Source organism: Gallinula chloropus (genome assembly GCF_964237585.1).
Source record: "Gallinula chloropus genome assembly, chromosome: 1".
In the NCBI taxonomy this organism is placed as follows: domain Eukaryota; kingdom Metazoa; phylum Chordata; class Aves; order Gruiformes; family Rallidae; genus Gallinula; species Gallinula chloropus.
This window is the reverse complement of record NC_140085.1, coordinates 214,012,303-214,031,549: the sequence shown is the minus strand read 5'-3', so window position 1 is coordinate 214,031,549 and position 19,247 is coordinate 214,012,303. Positions and strand designations below refer to the sequence as shown.

At 36.6% G+C, this 19,247-nt stretch overlaps 1 protein-coding gene across 4 annotated transcripts in view; it reads right to left on the bottom strand.

Moving 5' to 3' along the window:
- Positions 1-19,247, bottom strand: part of NBEA (neurobeachin) — a gene marked incomplete at both ends in the record, with an annotated part of 550,746 nt that overhangs the window by 304,540 nt on the left and 226,959 nt on the right. For all 4 annotated transcript variants that reach the window (XM_084277996.1, XM_084277994.1, XM_084277997.1 and 1 more), the window contains 2 exons: positions 540-694; positions 12,429-12,867. In XM_084277996.1, coding sequence (XP_084134122.1) covers positions 540-694; positions 12,429-12,867 — 594 coding nt within the window. The remainder of the gene's footprint in view (positions 1-539; positions 695-12,428; positions 12,868-19,247) is intronic.

The following is a 19,247-nucleotide window of genomic DNA, read 5'->3' as shown; positions in this document are numbered from 1 at the left end:
TGCTCCTACAGATGACAATAAACAACATGACTACAGTCAAATTAGGCTGGTTTGTATTGAAAAAAACCTTCTAAAAATCAAAGCATAATTTTCATTGACAAATAGCAACTGCCCAAAATATTAACCTTCCACAATCTACAGCACATTTATTAAGCAGCAAGTTGTCTTTGTTCTCCTTGATGCATAAGGAGGGATTCATCTGTATGTATCAGATAGACATCCTCTATTGCAGGGCACTGGAGAAGTTAGCTCATTTCAATTCTGAACTATGCTTTTAAAGCAGTATTAAGGCTATTAATTCACTTATTTAAGGCTGTTCAAGTCTGATGTGCAATGCCAAAGATTATAAATATACACCAAGAGAAAACACTGTCTAAAAAAGGCCAAAATTTAATCCTTCTGTGGGATTTTGGTTTTTTTTTTAAGAAGTACAAAAACAGGAACAGAAAAGATGATTAAAAACAAAACACCACTAAAAGTAACAAAACAAAAAACAAACAAAAAAAAATGAGGGTCACAAAAATATTTAAGGACAATACCTGTTGTATTAATCATACTTTTTGGTGTAGCTCCTGTTGCAGCAAATATATTAGGTGTACTACCCGGTGGCAGTCCACTCCCAGCTGTGGCAGCTCCAACTGTGGTCACGGCCAGACTACCTGGAGGGGGTTTCTTTACAGGTACAACCACGCTCCTGTGGAGGAAGAAATGTCAGATTACTACAACTGCATGGAAGAGTTAGCAAGAATTTTTGTTTATGAGGAGATTATGCTGCGTTGTAACGCTGTTGAGAAGCCTGAAACAGGTTATAACCACGTTAATGGACCCTAGGGCCATACTTGTATCCTCTGTCTGAAGCTTCTCATGAGTCTGAGAAACTTGATTAGTCTTTTAGTGCACACAAAATGGAAAAAGATCCCCCCTCCACCACTTCATTGGTATGTTGTGAATGTTTCTCCCATTTCTGTTCCAGTTTTGCAAAGATTATGTTAAGCGTTGGAAATGATGCTGGCATCCTAGCAGTCTATACAAGTGCAGTCTTAACAAGAATGTTAATTCCTTGATCTTACTTAAGTTATCTAAGATGACAGGTTTTTTTTGCCATTATCTAAACATCTGAATACCATAGTTGATTCTTCAGAACCATGCACACACTGTTCCTTCAAATACAGTTGCTTACCAGACATAATTTCACACACAGCCTGATGGCAAATTTTCATCCTTATTTAAATCAACAGCACAGGATGCAAATCAAACACCTAAACCACAGTACAGCATATATTTTCTTTCACAATGTTGATAAGATGTCCATTTAAAAATAGATATGAAAGAAATTAACGCATTCTCACAGAATTTTAACCCCCTCTTTTGTTTTTCAAATCTTAAAACTAAAAATCTTGCTGTACATGTTAAATGGGAAAAAGTATTCCAGAGGCATTTAATTCATATTTTTTTCAACACTGGACAGCTCTAATAGTGCAGTGGAGAAGAGAAGGCTCCAGGGGGACCTTATAGTGGCCTTCCAGTACCTGAAAGGTGCCTATAAGAAAGCTGGGGAAGAACTGTTCGTGAGGGCATTATCAAGGATGAGGGATAAAGGTTTTAAACTAGAAAAGGGGAGATTTAGGTTGGATATTAGGAAAAAAATCTTCAATCTGAGGGTGGTGGATCACTGGAACAGGTTGCCCAGAGAGGTGGTGAAGGTCTCATCCCTGGAGATATTCAAGGTCAGGCTTGATGGGGCTCTGAGTGACCTGATCTAGTGAAGATGCCCCTGCTCACTGCAGGGAGTTGGACTAGATGACCTCTAAAGGTCCCTTCCAATCTAACACATTCTAATATATTTACATTTTTCCATTTTCTATTTATAAAAAAAATGTTCCTAAAATTATTTCAGTAGAAAAAATGAGTGAAAACCAAACCTAAATGAAATATTTTTAAATCTTAAAAAATGTATTTCATCATCATCCACACATTTTCTTGTTAGGTAGATACCTTTTCTTTAAAATTATTCACTGTGATCAAACAAGAGGCCAAGAAAATGCAACTATTTAGGGTAATAAGGACAGACTTTGCTTTAAAAGCTTCTTGTGTTATTATTTTGTTACAGTTCTGTGTAAATATTATGGCACATGATGAATCAAAATATGAAGAACCATTTTTTAGTGATGTAGTTTGTCTGTGTATTACGTCTCCCTGGATTTAAAAGACTGATGACACAAATTTTATTGATGGTGCCATTGTGAGAATTATATTTGGATCTCTTATATGATGACAGTGTACAAAGTGCTCCATAGACAACCTTTTCCCCCTCTTTTTAAAGGGTTATCAGTGCCAGCTGATGTCTCTGTATTCTGAACAACAGTTTTACCACTGAACTGAATCATGTATTATTAGAAAGGGAATTCTAGATATATTGATGTTTTTGCTTCCTTCAATTTTTCTGTGGTTAATAATCTCTTATAATTTTTGTTGATATGAAGTGTTTATATAGCAGCTATAGTTGAATAAATCTGGGTCTACATGGGTAGAATAATTTGCTCCACAAGACCACAAATTTCCTAAAATTATCTCCTAATCACACACAAAGATCTTTAGCTTAATTAATATTTCAATCAAATACTTGAGTTCAGGGTGTTCAGGAATACAAACCACTCAAGATTAGAGTCCCTGTAGTACCAAAGAAACACAAGAAGAAATTAGCACGTGTATCTTGAGCAGGAGAATCTCCTGATTCTATTCATTTAATAAGGAAACTACTATCTACAGTATCTGCAGTATCTTTGTAAAGAACTGCAATAGAAAAGCTAAGACTGGTGTGAATTACAAATGAATGGGAATATATGGGAGCTGAGGCACAAGAAGGAAAGTCACAGTAGGAAAATGCATCATGGACTGGCCTATGCTGGTGGCATAGATTATGAGGTCATCAAGACCACAGGCATGTGGGTAGCTTCACATGGTAACCAGACCTGAGAGACAAACCCAGTAATAACTGAAAGAGGTGGGGAGAGACAGTTGACATCTCCATAATGGTAAAAAAACCATATCCAAAACCAGAAAATAGGTTTTGGTTTATCAAGAACCCAGAAGATGTGAGGATGCTGGCATTCTGTGCCCTCCATGGCACTGCAGCAGACACTGGACTTGGCATCTGGATACAAGCATGGGAGGTGCCCAACTGCTGGCACTCTTTAGAAAGACACCCATTCTAGCATTTGTAAATGTGAGACACAGAGTATTTTGGTTTAGTTTTTAATTGTAAGTGTCAGCTTCACTCCTTAGACATAATATACTGTCCTCCTATAAAGGCAAAGTTTACAAGAACCTTTTCTTAAGAGCGTAGATTAAGATTGAAAATAGGTCTCATAGGAAGAAAGGACAATCCTGCCCAGATCCCACAGATAATAATGTTCTACATACAGCTGGCATTCTTTTGTAGGTCTGAATCAGGACATTAAAATAGGTCAGGTGTTATTAAATTACAATTTATCAGGGAACATCAAGAGAAATCTCTCTATCACAAGACAAAATCAGTGAGACATTACCATCCCAGACTGAAAGAAATGCAGCTTTCTGACATGTCATACATGATGACCTTGTCAAAATGTCTTATTCCTACTGATAAAACAAAATACAGCAACTGAATACAGAATGACATCCAGAGGAAGGAGACTTAAAGACTATATGAACATCACAATAAAGTGGTCAAAAATGTGCCAAACAATCAGAGCAGCAGCAGCAGAACAAGAAAGGTGAAAGAGGATGACTGGCTGCTCTCAAGTTAAAAAAAAAACACCTTTCTTTTAACCAACCAAACCACTCCAACAGCACATATGGTGAAAACAGGCGAATAAAACCAAAACAGGCCTATCAATGAAGCAGAGTTATTTAGCTGACCATAAGATAAATGAAAGAAAGAATTTAATATGATGATTCCTTACATGTATCTTTATCAGACATTCAGATATTTCTTTTATGGAGGACAAGAAAACTACAGACTAGAAGGAAAGGTTATACACACTTCTATCATTGTGTTGTAGGCTTTGTTTTACACAGCATGTTTCTGACTTCCAAAACATTCCCAACTGGTCTACATTTTTCTGAATCACATGACCATGGTCCCAAATGAATTAGACCATGATGTAGCTATTGGCTATAGCAGCTGGTTTTATTTGTCTCTTCAGCAGGTAGTTTACAATTTGTAGACTCATAGAATCACAGAATGTATGGGGTTGGAAGGGACCTCTAAAGGTCATCTAGTCCAAGCCCCCTGCAGTAAGCAGGGACATCTTTACTATACGATAAAAATCTTTATTTTTATATATAAAAGTAAAAAAAAAACCCTTTTACTTTATTATAAAAAAGAATTGTGACTACTAATTACTAGTTTGCTGCTCTATGAGTGTCTCTTCCAAATTCTAAATCTAAGCCTGAAGTCATCATAATTCACATCATGTTTACTACGAGTGTTGCTGGTTGAACCTCCACCCACTCAGGCATCTCTTGTCCATTAAATAACCTTGGCAAACAGTTACAACATTCTTATAGGTTTTAGTAATTCACATGAAAGATGTAGATAGAATATAGTATCATCAATGCATTGAACTGCAAATAGAGGAAATAAATTAAAAATATTTCTCAAATTAACTTTCCTTAAAAATTCAACTACTCCAGTGTTGGTGATAGACAAATTGGGTTATGTAGCACTGTATTTTCTCTTGTCTGGTTTGATCCACCTCTTCTCCATTTTAAAATCTGAAGGCTTTCCAATATAATCACTCTGGTCAGTCAAAAGGTCAGATATGCTTCCAATACTGCATGACTTGTTGCCTATCTGGGAAGCAGCAATTAAATTAGAATAACTTTACGCTCTTCTGGGATATGTGAAACCTCTTAAGGCTGAATTAATATTCTTACTCCTCCCTTCTCCCCACTCTGCTTCCCCCCAGCAACTGCAGAAACCATAAGGGATTTTCAAGAACTGCTCTTCAAAGAGCAGCACAGACTTCACAGAATCACAGAATCACAGGGGTTGGAAGGGAACTCAAGAGATCATTGCGTCCAACCCCCCTGCCAAAGCAGCTCCCTAGGATATATCGCACAGGTCAGTGTCCAGATGGGTCTTGAATATAGAATCACAGAATTATAGAACCATAGAATGGCATGAGTTGGAAGGCAAATTTTTTCACAGAAATATTCTGCATCAAACAGGAAAATTAAACTCTGAAAAGAAAGTTTAGTATTTCTTCTGTGAAAGTTATTGATGTTCTCCACACCTATGTACATCTCCTGCCCTTTATGAAACATGTATATTGCTGATTATGTACATTGCTAATTACTCAATGTTCTTTCTGATTTCAATCCCAGATTTGATTCTGTAACAAGCAATAGTTAATATGTACTAAAACCACATTTTGCATCCCGATTTAGACAACCTTCTCTTAGGCTGACTGCAGTAAGATAAGATTCGTCTGAAATGAAGGAGGAAAGATGTGACTCAGAGTCAACAGCCATGGAAAAGAAAAACTGCATTAAAAATGTGATGTGTACTGAAGAGATATTGAAAGCTCACAGAAGCAGATAACCTCTGGGATTTATGCAAGTGAAACCCTAGTCCTCATTGTCCAGTTATTATTGAATCTTTCAATTACTGTGATTCTGTGATTCATCAAAACATCCACATTTTAAAATGCATAAAATTATCCTTGCCCACTCACCACAAATCACTTATTTCTAAATAGAAGCAAGCAAATAGTCTCAGGTGTGGTTTAAGGACAAGAACATGGAAAGTCACTGATCTTTGCTCTCATATAAAGTGGTAGAGTGAGTAGTTACCCCCAGTGAAATTCTCAGTCACTAATATCTCCTTTGCAGTCAGGATAAATTAGATGATGTATCTCAAATTATTGAAAATATTGATAGGAAGGAGGGAAAAACTCTAAGATAACTATCAAGAAATATGAATGCTCTTGGCTGAACAGAGAAATTGGAAATACTGGAAGTTTCATGACTTTGAAGAAGGTGAATAGAACACAACTGAAAATTTCTTGTACTAAATGTCACAAACACAACTGGATAAAGAAAAAAACCCACAATGTGAGTTATATATTGGAGATGGGCAAAGAACCTAATTCAGTGTCTATGACACAAAAGAAATGAAAAAGACACAATCCTGTAAAAGTCAAGACTACTTTTACAGTTATTGTACAGTGGTGTATTGGGGTAAAAAAGCAAGATAAAAATAGGGCATCATTTTCTGCTGTATAGCCAGTGAATCATATTAAAGAGTAGAGATATGCTGGTTTCTCCTGCCAAAAATATACATAAAGTTTCGGTTGTGACTTAGGCACAGTTCCTGAAGTTTCTGAAAAGACCCGTATCACACAGGTTATAAGAAGAGTTTTGAAAGTTGCTGGTGTACAGATCGCCAAGTGACAGGCAAGGGGAATATGATTACAGCTGGATGAAAAGAAGGAGGGTTAAATACCCAATTTTGGCTGACTTCAATGTATGAATAAATTTGGGCTGAAATTATTCTTCATGAGCAGCTGAGATGGAGGTGAGCTTCCACTTTGTCCTCCATTTAGTAAATCAGTGGATAAAACATTCTCTAGGAATACAGATTTCAACTCCCTTTTCTGTCTGACAGGATCTGAAACCATAGCTCTATCCTCTGGAGTGCATTTAAACTGCTGCCTTAGAAAAGATATTCTAAAGAGAGGAGCTCTTAAGTCTTTCCTTTGGACCACAATCTCCACCACACAAACAGGAAAATTACTGAGAGTGAATGGGAACCCCAGATGACTCACTCAATTCCCACATCAGCCTTTTCATTCGCATGTTCACAAAATACTGTGGTACCCAAAGTAATGGGGAATGCAATGACTAAGTACAGCCAGACACTGGGAAAGGTACTCTCTTTTCTCCAATTATTTTTCACTATGAACTTTAAAAAGCAATATTTTTCTGTTGGGAGAAGACTAAATCATATTTATTCAGAACTATTTTTTATTAAGTTTTCAGGAAAATCAAATCTGGTTTTCAGCAATCATCTTTTGAAGAATCTAATGGCTGTAACAGGAATATAATCTTCTAATCTAGCTATTTTATTTAAATGGCTGTGTAGACCAGGGCATATCCTTCAACTCCCAAAGGTGGTCAATAATGCAACAGATAAATATTGAACCTCTCTATTTGAATTTTCAGTGCATCCTCTCTCATAGTTCTTGCCTTTTTCCCATTCTGTCAATCAGTTAAAAAAGAAGAAAAAAGTCTATTCTAGTAAAACACATAGACACTCTGGCTAGTCTTTCTAAATACACCCTACATACATGAACCATAGATTTTTATCTATTCATAATTTTTGAAGACTTTCTTTCTCTGTACTGACAGCACCTGTATTAGCTCTGATAGGATTTCACAAGACATTCACCTTTTCTAGCATATAAATACCTTTAAAATTGGCCCCATGGACCTTCTGGGGATGGGGGAGGGGAAAGAAAAATCAAGTCTAAAATACTCCAAAACTGTATCCTTCAAAAAATTTCAACATACGTTTGTAAAGACTTTACTGAGCATTTAAATTATGCAAATCCATAGTATTCCAATTTATGAAGTGATAATGCATTAAAAGGGAAGAAGGTATTTAATAGTAGCAAAAAATAACTGATATTCTCATTTCCAGGAATTCAAGGTTCTCCACTTATGCAAGCATGCTTTCTATTGAAATAATTCTGCTAAGTACAGAAAATATAGGTAAATTACCTCACTATGAAAAAAAAAATACAGGAGACACAAAGCCAAGAGCACTCTCAATTTCAGTAAGAGCAACCCTCAAAAAACTCCCACTAGAAAAAATAAATATAGTGGAACAAATGTAGCCTTCAGAATGCAATACTGGGTAGAATCAACAAATAAATTCACTAAACTTAATGCAATACATTGTGTCTAGTGGGATAAATGCAGATTGACAAAAAAGCCAAACAAAAGAGCAACGGAAACCCCCAAATCCTAAAAATCAATACCAGGGACTGATTTTTGTCAGACAAAAGATGAGAAGGCAAAAAAGGAATTATTGGTGAGTTATGCTCCATTAATTTCAAATCTATGTGAAATAACCCTTTGTGTTTGCTTCTAAAAATGTCATCCTGGATGCCATTTCCAAGGAATTCAGTCTGACGTTAAAAGACATGTCATAACTTTGAGGATCCAGGCTCCAGTGTCCCAGAAATCTGTTTATATAGCTCATAATGTAATTACAGCTACCTTAAGACAGATGAGGCATAAGGCAGCGATATATTGAAAACTAATTGAAAAATGCAGTTGTCCAGAAGCACTTGTGGGGACGAGGTCTCTGAAAAGCTGCTCAAAGCTCCCGAGTTTGAAGTGAAATTTTTGATGTTGTCACTCTCAATCTATTGAAGAGCTGACAGACAATCAAACCCGTCTGGCTGGCTGGCAGCTCATTTTGCTGGCAGGTGGCAAACAATTAGACACACCAATTTGTGCCTCCTGATGACATTAAAGCATGAAACTAAGTTGTATGCGGGGCCTAGTGATTTGTGTGAAAGCATTTCAAAAATAATACTCTTTGCCGTGGCAACTCATTTCAGACTGCCACCTCCCATTACCGCTTTGAGCGGTGAAGACGACAGACTTGAGTTACGTATGGCGCTAGGCCGCTTCTGTTCAATCCGTCACCAGCGCCCCCCGAGACCTCAATCCCCTCCTTTCATCAATATCACCTCGTCATTTACATTCGATAGCACTTGGAAGTGCTGCATACATTAACTACACGCAAGTCCTATTTGATAAAACAATGTTGGACACATTTCCTGCTTTTAGATTCCATTTGTAACCGCACAAAATCTGAGGAAGAATGGATTGCGGCCTGCTACACCGCCACTCTCAGGAATGTGCAATTAAAAGAACATGCAGAGCAGAACACATCATATTAAAAGATAAACTAGAATCCTTAACTTTGTTTTATATGGCGTTTAGCTGCATATAAGACCAGTGATTATAGTTCAAGAAGTATCTTTAAAACAACAAAGATACTGTTATTTTTCTACTAATTACTTATTACATCAGCTCTTTTACGAGGCACTCAGCCATGCAAATGCAAACATAAATTAAAAGAATGCATAGCCTCACAAGAACAAAGAATATTTTTTGATTAAAGTGAAAAATACATTTCTCTAACCTCAATTTTCCCATAAATACAGAAGTGCTGTGTGTATTTTATAAAAAAAAAACCCTGGAAACAAACAGAACCTCACTAAACAATATACTTCATTGCCCATGGTTGTCCCTGGGAGAACAAACATGACTGACAGCCACAGTGGGCAATGAAATACGAAAAGCTGCATAAACTACAGCAGCAGAAAAGTCTACAGAAATCTGGTCCACAGGCATTGCTCTAGCTTTAAGAAGTGTGCATTGTATATCATTTATTTGTTAGTTTATTTCAGTAAACACAATTATATTTACATGAGCATGAAAAAGTCACGCTATAATATTTTTCAGCTTTTCAACTGGGATACTATGGGCAACAGAAAATATTCACAAACCATCACAAGCTAAAATCCATGTTGATTTCTCAATATTTTAATTCATTTTAATGTTATTTTGAAATATTATTAAAGGTTTTTTCCCCCCCCATAACATTCGTTTCGCCCTCCATGGAAAGTTATGGGGTCAGAATCTCAATCCGCTCCTCCTTTGTAATTTGAAAAAGAAAAGAGAAAACACCACCCATCTTTTGCCTCCAAAGATTGCCACACTGGCCAAGTAAGTACTTTAAAAATACAAGACAAGTGCACAGAGGAGTATCTGCCTGAACAGTGGTCATCATTCAGTAATGCAGCCATGAGGGGCAACCAGCCAGTTGAGATCCAGTGGGCAAAGAACATTAGTATTTTTATTCAGATGCCCGCAGTTCAATAACTTCTGTTTAGTTGGGGATAAGATTCTAACTTTTCCTGAACCTCTGGGACCTGCCTGAACCTGTCAATTTTCCCTTCATAGTTGTTGGTTATATTAAAAAGCATGTTTTACCTCACTCATGAGAATCAGATTTCAGGATGATCTATTGAAGGTAAATAAAATATCCCAACAAAATTGATGTAAATGGTTCCTTTTTTGCCTAACTTTAATCATTACCTCTTTTTTTTTGCTGAACCAAATGCCAAGGGATGACATGTTACAACATATGCTACGAAGCTACAAACATAACTGTACACATTGTGTAGGAAATCATGGAATCATAACTTGGTCAGTGGGGTAACAGGATAGGGAAAAAACAAACCGTTAAACCTAGGCTTGTAACTGAACTCAGTAAAGTATGAAATGCCTATCAAAGTCCAGAAGCTCTAGACATGAAGCCCCACTCAAGTAATTCTATAGTTCTGTATTCTGTATTCTATATTCTCCTGACAGGGACAGGCTGCCCAGGGAGGTGGTGGAGTCTCCATCTCTGGAGAGATTCCAGACGCATCTGGACGCCTGTCTGTGCAATATGAGCTGGGGAGCTGCTTTGGCAGGGGGGTTGGACCCCATGATCTCTTAAGGCCCCTTCTAACCCCTATGATTCTATGATTCTTTGATTAGCAGCTACCACTAATGTTAAAAATGTACAAGCAGTCATATTGCCACTAGAAGATTCTAAAAGAGGTGCACGCACTAAATACAGGTATGGGCAACCTACTGCAGAATAAAACTGATCTCTTTCATCATCCTGATGTTAACTTCCCTCTAATAGTGAAAAAGACATCTCATGAGGTGATACGATCTAATTCTAATTTAGCTATCATTTTGTGAATTAATAACAAGCCTCTGAATTAAGCATTTTGCTTAATTGACCAAGGTAGAAAGTTAGGTGAATAGATTCTACTACACCAACCTTTTGTTGGTTACAGTTAGGTGCTATTAATTCTACACACAACACAAAGTCTTGCCCTGCTTAATGTACAGGAATGTATTCTGCAATATGATGGTTCCTCTCAGAAGATTAGAGAAAAATTGCTAACCATATAGAAAAAAAGCAAATAAATTTACACTCCCTATTGAAATAACTCTAAAATGGAAACATGCAGATTGATGAAAAAAAAATATCCTCCTAATTAAACAGTTGGTAAATGAACTTTCTTATGAAATGGACTTAAGACCTAAAATATTATTAAAAAAGGCTATATTAACTGCTTCTAAGGCACATATCACTTTTTCTATCTCAATCTAGCTTTGTTACAACAGATGTTACCTGATTTTTTATTGAAATATTTCAGAAAAGCAGCCTCAGTACCAATCTATATACAGACAAGACAGCACTGGATTTGCTGTGGAATCACTCATGAAAAAGTGCTGCTTCATATTTATCGTAAAATTCTCATGCACGTTCTTGCACTTCACTGTTTGCTTTATGCTGAAAATATTGACTGCAAATTGTTTTAAGACTTTAATCAAGGTATTTGTGACATTTTTTGCAGGTTGTCTGTAAGGGCAGATGGATTTTTCTCCTTAATTACAACACAACCATTTTTGTCCCTTATTTTTTCTTTCCTCCAGAATTTTAGTTCTTGTACCTTCAGGATGAACTAATATATATAAAATATAATACAGCTTTGCTTAAAGTTTTAGGACATGTTTTACCACATCTTTGAGTTGAGTCTTGATTCCTGTTTTATGAAAAATATGCAATGATCTTGTCATAGGGAAAAACATAACCAGATCAACAGTCACATGTTAGTTATTTGTGAAGGTTTAGACTGAGCCTGCAATGAACAGGTGACCCTGTCTCTGGAAAGGTGTTGTCAATGGCACATCTTATCACAACTGCTGCATTCAAGATAAATGAGATGGACTGGACATTTAAAGACAAGCATTTTAATTAGGAACTTGGAAACTACACTCTAAAAAGAGAAAGTAAAGACTCCTTGTGGAAATGTTTAGCAGTTGATTTTTGCACACTAACTTTTGAGGGCGTTTGCTTTTTAAAGACATAAAAAGAAACTGGTTTCCACTATCACTATGCAAACAATTTGCCATGGTCAAAGTATTCTAGTACCAGAAAACAGCATATTGATGGATCCAATTAAGATTTAAGCCTTTGAAAGAATATTTGACTGAATTTCTGCACAGTCAGTCTGTTCTATATCAGCAGATATCACCCCTCCTCCTCTCCTTGTTTTAAAGGAAAAAAAAAATATTGCAAAAGTATTTCTTTGCAATAAGCTTGTTTTCCAAGTGCTTTGCAGAGAAAAACACAGTGCCTACACTGTAAAATTCATTTTGGTAACACAAAAAAGAAGTAATGAGGCTGTATTTTTAACTATAGTGTAATATAAACCAATAGAAGAATAATCACATTAAAAAAAATCCTTCAAGCTGCTCAATTAAACCAATATAAAATAATGAATCCAGTCATATACCTGTCAAATGAGTGAAACTGCATGGGAAGAATAGCCTGAGCTTCTCTCTTCAGTGCAGGGTCTGGGTAAGGGATCGGATCTGGACCACATTCTGCAATTTCAACAGGGGCTGCCACGAGACTTTTCAGTATTTCCTTGACATTAATGCCTTTACTTTGGCTGATGCTGGATATTGATGATGCAGGTTTCAGGATTTCGCTGGGGCTTTCTGTTAAGCTCTCCTGAGATTTCTTCACTTCCGAAGACAAAGTAGACAACAACTCACTCATAGCATCAGGGCCTGTGCTGGTCTCCAAGTCTGTCCCATTCAAAATATTGGGCATCTGTTCATCTCCAATTCCAGAATCTGTATGAGGAATAGAGCTTTCCAGCTGAATATCTTCAACCGGTGTTGGTGTTTCTTTATCTTTGATATTTTCTGGAAATACAGTTGGTGTTTCTGCAGTGAAATAGAGATTATGAACAATATTTATAACTTAGTTTGATTTTTTTCCTCCTAAAATATGATTTTGAGGTTTTAAAAGACAGGAATGTGTGTTAGCCCACAAATCTTACTAGTTTACACCTTGAAAACTCACTCTACATACAAAACATTCTTTCTTTCAACAGCGGTTTGGCATATATAAAGGCTTTTGAGAGGGAGTTCAAAGTTATATTATGCATACTCAGTGACATTTAAAAATTACAGCCCACTATTTACACAGTAATCAAATAACAAAATACTGCCAGGAAAAAACAACATTAAAAATTATAACCTATTGACTGTGTATCTGTCTGATCTGCGAGACTGCTGGAAGAGAACGATGCAATCACTTAGGCTTTAGGATTCCTAGAAAAATTTAGTCATTTTATTGCTGTCAGCAGATACTAAGCTTGCATTCAAAAGAAAGCTGCCAGACCTTTTGTTTGCTTTGTCTCTTGTTTCAAATGTGTGTTATACACATTTTTGCACACATAGCGTTACACTGGATACAAATTTATTTATATGTGAATGAAAAACAGTGGGTATTTTTCTTTTTCATTTTCCCCACAAAAGGCAAAATTCTGTAATACTTTCTGGTAAATGTTAAGAAGAAAATGAACACAGCTTTATAAAGACAGGCAAGGGAAATCTGTTGAGTTTGGAACTTTTCCAGATTGAAACGGACTCTACAACATCTTGTAACCGAGAAAAGCATACCTCTATTAATTACTTCAGTGAAACAGGCGCAATGACTTCATTAAATAAGAATAATTTGCTGTGCTTAGTGAAAAGTCACCTAGAGTTGTGAATAACTCCCATATTTATCTTTCTGATTACCTTTTTTTTTAGAGCAACCGACTGTGACAATGACAAATAGCTTGGACACAAACTGATTTTCCAATTTATTTCCAAACTATCTTACTTCCACTGAATCTATTTTCTTGATTATAAAATTTAGCTGGCCTGTGTGTGAATTAGAAACACGTTTTTCTTACAGTTGTGTTATAGCAATTTAAGTGTTGTGAAAAAACATTCTATAACATACTAAGTTAAATTTTTGCCCTTCTGACTATTCCAGACCAAATTTCCTTCAACAGTATAACTTTAATAACAAAACCATAACTTACTATCAATTGTTTGATACAGTCTGGTGAAAAATACCTGCATATTTACTACATGGGTATAAGTGTGCCTGCATGCATGTGCATAAAGAAATTCAATATGTGATTATTTATGTTTGAACTAATGGTAGTGTAAAACTCCTCATGTGTACAAGTATTAACAAACATATACAGATAGAAGAGGCTTTTAAAAATTCAAAGCAGAATAATCCATTATAAGGAGTATTGTTTTCTTCTTTGAGCAGCCATAAATGCTGAAGCCACTTCCTTCTTCTCTTTCTCCTAAGTGCCTTAAAAACATCTTACCAAATAGATATGAGCCCTGGTTTGAGAAGAAGGAAGTAGAAACTGGATTTATGAGCTGCATAAAAAGCACTTAGCATCTGTCGGGTCAGGAAGTAAAAAATATGTATCTACTTAGTACTGCCTATATTTGGCACAGAAGGACATGTGATCCACAGAATGACCCTAATGAGTTTTCTGCTTGTTTCTCTCTTTAAACTTCACCCATAAAAAGACAACACTTCTCAACCAAAGGGAAGTGTAGCACTGGACTGCCAGTCAACCAAATTGTTGCCCTTGTAATATATGGGAAGTAAAATAGTATAAGGTTCCATTATTATGTAAATGAAAAGAGCACAATTTAAAAAAAGAAGAGGGTCAAGTACATGGTGAAGTTAACACCTAACTTCAATCTTCATTAAGGTCAACAATGCTGAACACAAACTAAAACCAGGACAGCTAATGGAAATGCTGTTCTGGAAATTCAAATACCCCAACCAAGCCAGGAGGAAGATTTTATTGTATTACAATCATAGAAGAGATTTTAAGCATAGAATGTGTTGGGTTGGAAGGGATCTTTAAAAGGTCATCTAGTCCACCCGCCCTGCAGTAAGCAGGGACACTGTTAACTAGACCAGGTTGCAGTCATGGGAATGAACTGACTCCAAGCCAATTTTGAAAGAAACAGTCCATGAAATTACAGGTCTAACAAGTGCTTTTGTGAAACAGGCAAGTAAAGATAGCCACATATGACTGTACAATTCCAAACATAGTTTTTTCTTTGTCAGAAAGGGGAAAAAATGTCCTGAAAAACCACAAGTCTTCAACAGTAAGCAAGAGTCCAGGATTTATTTTTGAGTAAAGAACGGTAATGGAATAGAGCAAGAGAGACTACAAAATGATTTTGCTTAAAGAGCTTTTAAAATATTTATTGCTCAAAGAAAGCAAATAATGTTTGTAATAAAATTCGGTAAACCTGGGGTTGTCACAATAGATAGCAATTTAGTCAAGGGAAACAGGAAATTAATAGAAGGTGGGAAAAGAAACTGACTAATAAGGAGCCATCAAATGGTTTTAGAAAAAAATAACTCATCAGACTAAGAAAAACTACCATGGGAGTTTTCTCATTTAAAATTTGTATAAAGATTTAGGGTAAAAAAGTAAAAACATTCCAGTGAAATTGGCTGTTGACAAAGTCACAAGGTACAACTGATGCACAGAAGGGTGATTATAAGAAGGAATTATGAGAGAAATACAAATTATAGTTAATAGTGAAAAGCTGTGCATCCACTAACACAGAAATTCGCATTATAATGGGAATTCATCAGCTGGAAAGGATGGAAGGACCTGGAAGCATCAGTCACTGGGTACTTCGGTTACAAGTACAACACTACTGAGGAAAAGGCAAACGTGATTGCAAACTTTTCTGAAGAAATAACTCCTGCAACAGCTAAGTATTAGTAGCACCTGAGAAAGCTTTGGTAGGGTTCACTACAGAGTAGTATGCACACTGCTGTACCAGGGGAAGATGGAAGTGCCACTATGGAGATCCACCAGGATTGACTGGACAGTGATCCAGATGATAGATGTTAAAAAAAAAAGGCTTGTCTGATATAGTTTGGCCAAACTAATACTTTGAGGGTATCCAACAGCTATTATACACAGAAATTTTTGTATGCAAACTCCAGAAAAAGGATTTAAGCTAAATGAAAGCGTTTGCATGGAAAAAAAAAAAAAGAGTGGAAACTCATCAAGAAGTGACACCCATCACTATGGAATCAGGGTGCTGGAATAGCCTTCTGGTTAGAGTCACAAGTTCAAAAATCAGAACTAATTTCAAGGCTCTGTAAATAAGGCTGTACTTAACTACTTAGCAGGTGCTTTTGTTCCCAAATCAGAACAAAATGCCAGGAGGAAGGGTCAAAGTTAAAAATGGAAAGAAAATTAAATTTGCAGATATAGATTTTCGATAGAATTTACTATTCAATACATTAACACCAATTACAATGATTTAGGAACAAATACCAAGAGAAATTATTCAATATAGAGGTAAGTGTATGGATACTTGATTTTCACAGAAACCAGAATTGTATCTTTACTTTTCTTATTATGTCTACAGTATCTGTATAAATACCCTGCTCTAAGTCAATTAAGCTTATTGTGATTTATCACAATGAATAACAATCTCAAAAAACTATCTAAATCCAATGCTTTAATTTTCCTTTTTAAAATATCAAGCAAAATGAATACGGGTTTAAAAGGTCCAATTCACTTTTGTAAATGAGACTGATTAATAATTGCCACTCAAAAACAATAGTAAATTAGTATTTGTGCAATTCAGAAAAATAGACCTTCTGGATCAGCATTATTATTATTAGAAGTATTTTAGGTGAATTGTAAACTACTGAGTACAGGTCACAAAACAGCCAATTTTAATTACAGCACCTCATAACCCTGAGTTTTATTCTACATTCTACAGTGGTGTAGAAATTCTGTAGCCTTCAGAATTCAGGAACAAAGAATCAGTACTGAATACTGATTCATACTGCTATTTCCTAAAAATCTTAAAACACATCAACCATACATGCTTTTATAAAAGCCCCAAATACTTCAACCAACTTCACAAAATCATAAACATGAACAGAAGCAAAAATGTAACCGTTTGCATCTGTCTGTGTTACAGCACTGTGACAGTGAGCCTGTAAATTTTCAGCAAACCTCATCAGTTTTCTGCAGCACAAGGCCATGTCAGTAGACAAAGCAGAAACATTACTAGATCCAGCGATCTTAACCCTGTCAGAAACAGGCAGTTGGATGCCAGATGCCTCCTTCTTACTGTTTTTCATTGTAACTAATGAGTTCATCTACTACATTATGGGAAAAATATGGGCTTAAGTTAACTAAATGACATATTGTATATCTGGTGACCTCATCTGTCACGCTCTTTCCCTAAAATATCTTGTTTGCCTGTGATTTATGAAGTGTATTGTAATTGTTCTAACCTACTGAGTTACCTAAATAGTTCTTGCACTACTTCCAAATGCCTAAAAAATACAAAATACTCCCCCATTACCTAAATGACGAGACAATTTATGTCTATGGTAAATATATATATTTTTTGCCTTTATGAAAAAAAAAAACTAAAACCCACCCACTAAATATTCTGGTTTTGATATTTACTAAGAAATAGAAAGGAAAAACACCGTATATATTCCTGTGGTCTATTTTCTTCTTCAAATTAAATTACCAGATTAAAAAATCAGCTGAAAAATCTTCAAAAGTAAAAATTGATGAAAATTATTGTTTTTAGATTATTATGACTTATTATGAAATGAGTTTTCTTCTCATGAAGGAATTAACTTGAAAGTTGCACTGTCCTAATAATCAGATTTCTGCTGGGAACTAAGGAGCAGCATTGGTACTGGCAGGTTTGGGGCAATCTTGATCTAAGAGTTGCTGCCACCTTTCAGTCTGCACGCGCACTGGAAAATTTATGAGTCGTTTTCTGTGTAGCTATCTTAAGGCATTGGTAATAACCTTATTAGCTGCCTTTTATAGAGCCCTTTGTAGTATGATACAGACTTTCAGGGATGGTTCACCACAGGCTGAAAATGCTTTCAAGCCAACCAGGTGGGGGATATTACAGCTTCCTCCATCAGTGGCAGAGTCAAGTAATCAATCCCTAAGCTCTAGGCTGTAAAGAGAGTGAAAAAACATTTCCTAGCATGTTCAATCTACTAGTTTTCTTCTACATGAGAAGCAGCACAGTCAAACTGCAATGAGAAACCAAGTATGAGGACAGAACCAAAGAGTAATAAGGGGGTGATTTAAAGTTGCACTGAAAGGAGTAACCGAAAAAGGAGTTACAGTGGAAATGTACTCAGAGGCTGAGGCACAACCGTAAGGAGACTGACCCTAAAAGAAAATTAAGATGCCAAGCTGCACCATACCTACTCAGGACCTTTTACTGACATTTCTATATCTGTGAGGAAGTTATAAAGAGATCGGAGTAAAAGATTCCCTTATAGTGATCCTTGTTGTGGCCCAGCCACAAAGTGTGTACTCCTTTTGGCAGCCTGGCCAGGGTTACTTCTCATGTATTACATAGGCATTAATAGGCAAACCAGGTTGTGTCCACTAATGGAGTTTGTGGGGGCCTGTTATTTCTAAGACAAGGCTATCTGAGTAACACTGATTCATTTTGCAGAACTAATTCACTGTTGCAAATAATTTTAAAAATGTTAAATAAATCACAAAGAAGAGAAGAAAGATACTCTGATTTAGGATTATTATTTGTCATTCTTGCACTATCAGGCTTACATCTAGAAGATGTTTGATAAATGCAGCCTGCATTTGTTATTTAGCCAAACCATTTATCCAGGTGTCTGAAATTCACAAGAATCACAAGAATCAAAAGAATCACAAGGTTGGAAGAGACCTTTGAAGATCATCATCAAGTCCAACCACACCCATCCTAAGCTAAACCAGATCCCTAAGTACCTCAGCTACCCTTTTTTTGAACATATCCAGGGATGGTGACTCAACCCCCTCCCTGGGCAGCCTGTTCCAGGCCCTGACAACTCTGTCAGGAAAACATTTGTTTCTAATGTCCAATCTGTCCCTGCCCTGGCACAGCTTCATGCCATTGCCCCTTGTCCCATCTCCTGTCCCCTGGCTGAAGAGACCATTGTCCACCTCTCTACAACCTCCCTTCAGGTAGTTGTAGGTGGGGAGAAGGTCTCCCCTCAGCCTCCTCTTCTCCAGGCTAAACAGCCCCAGCTCCCTCAGCCGCTCCTCAGAGGATTTGCCCTCCAGCCCCTTCCCCAGCCTGGTTGCCCTTCTCTGCACTCGCTCCAGGACCTCAATGTGGATTTGTGAGGAGGAAGATTGTAGCTCTGGAGCAGGAAAAATAGAGAGGCTCTGAAATGGCAGAGAAATGGAGCAGGAGAGACA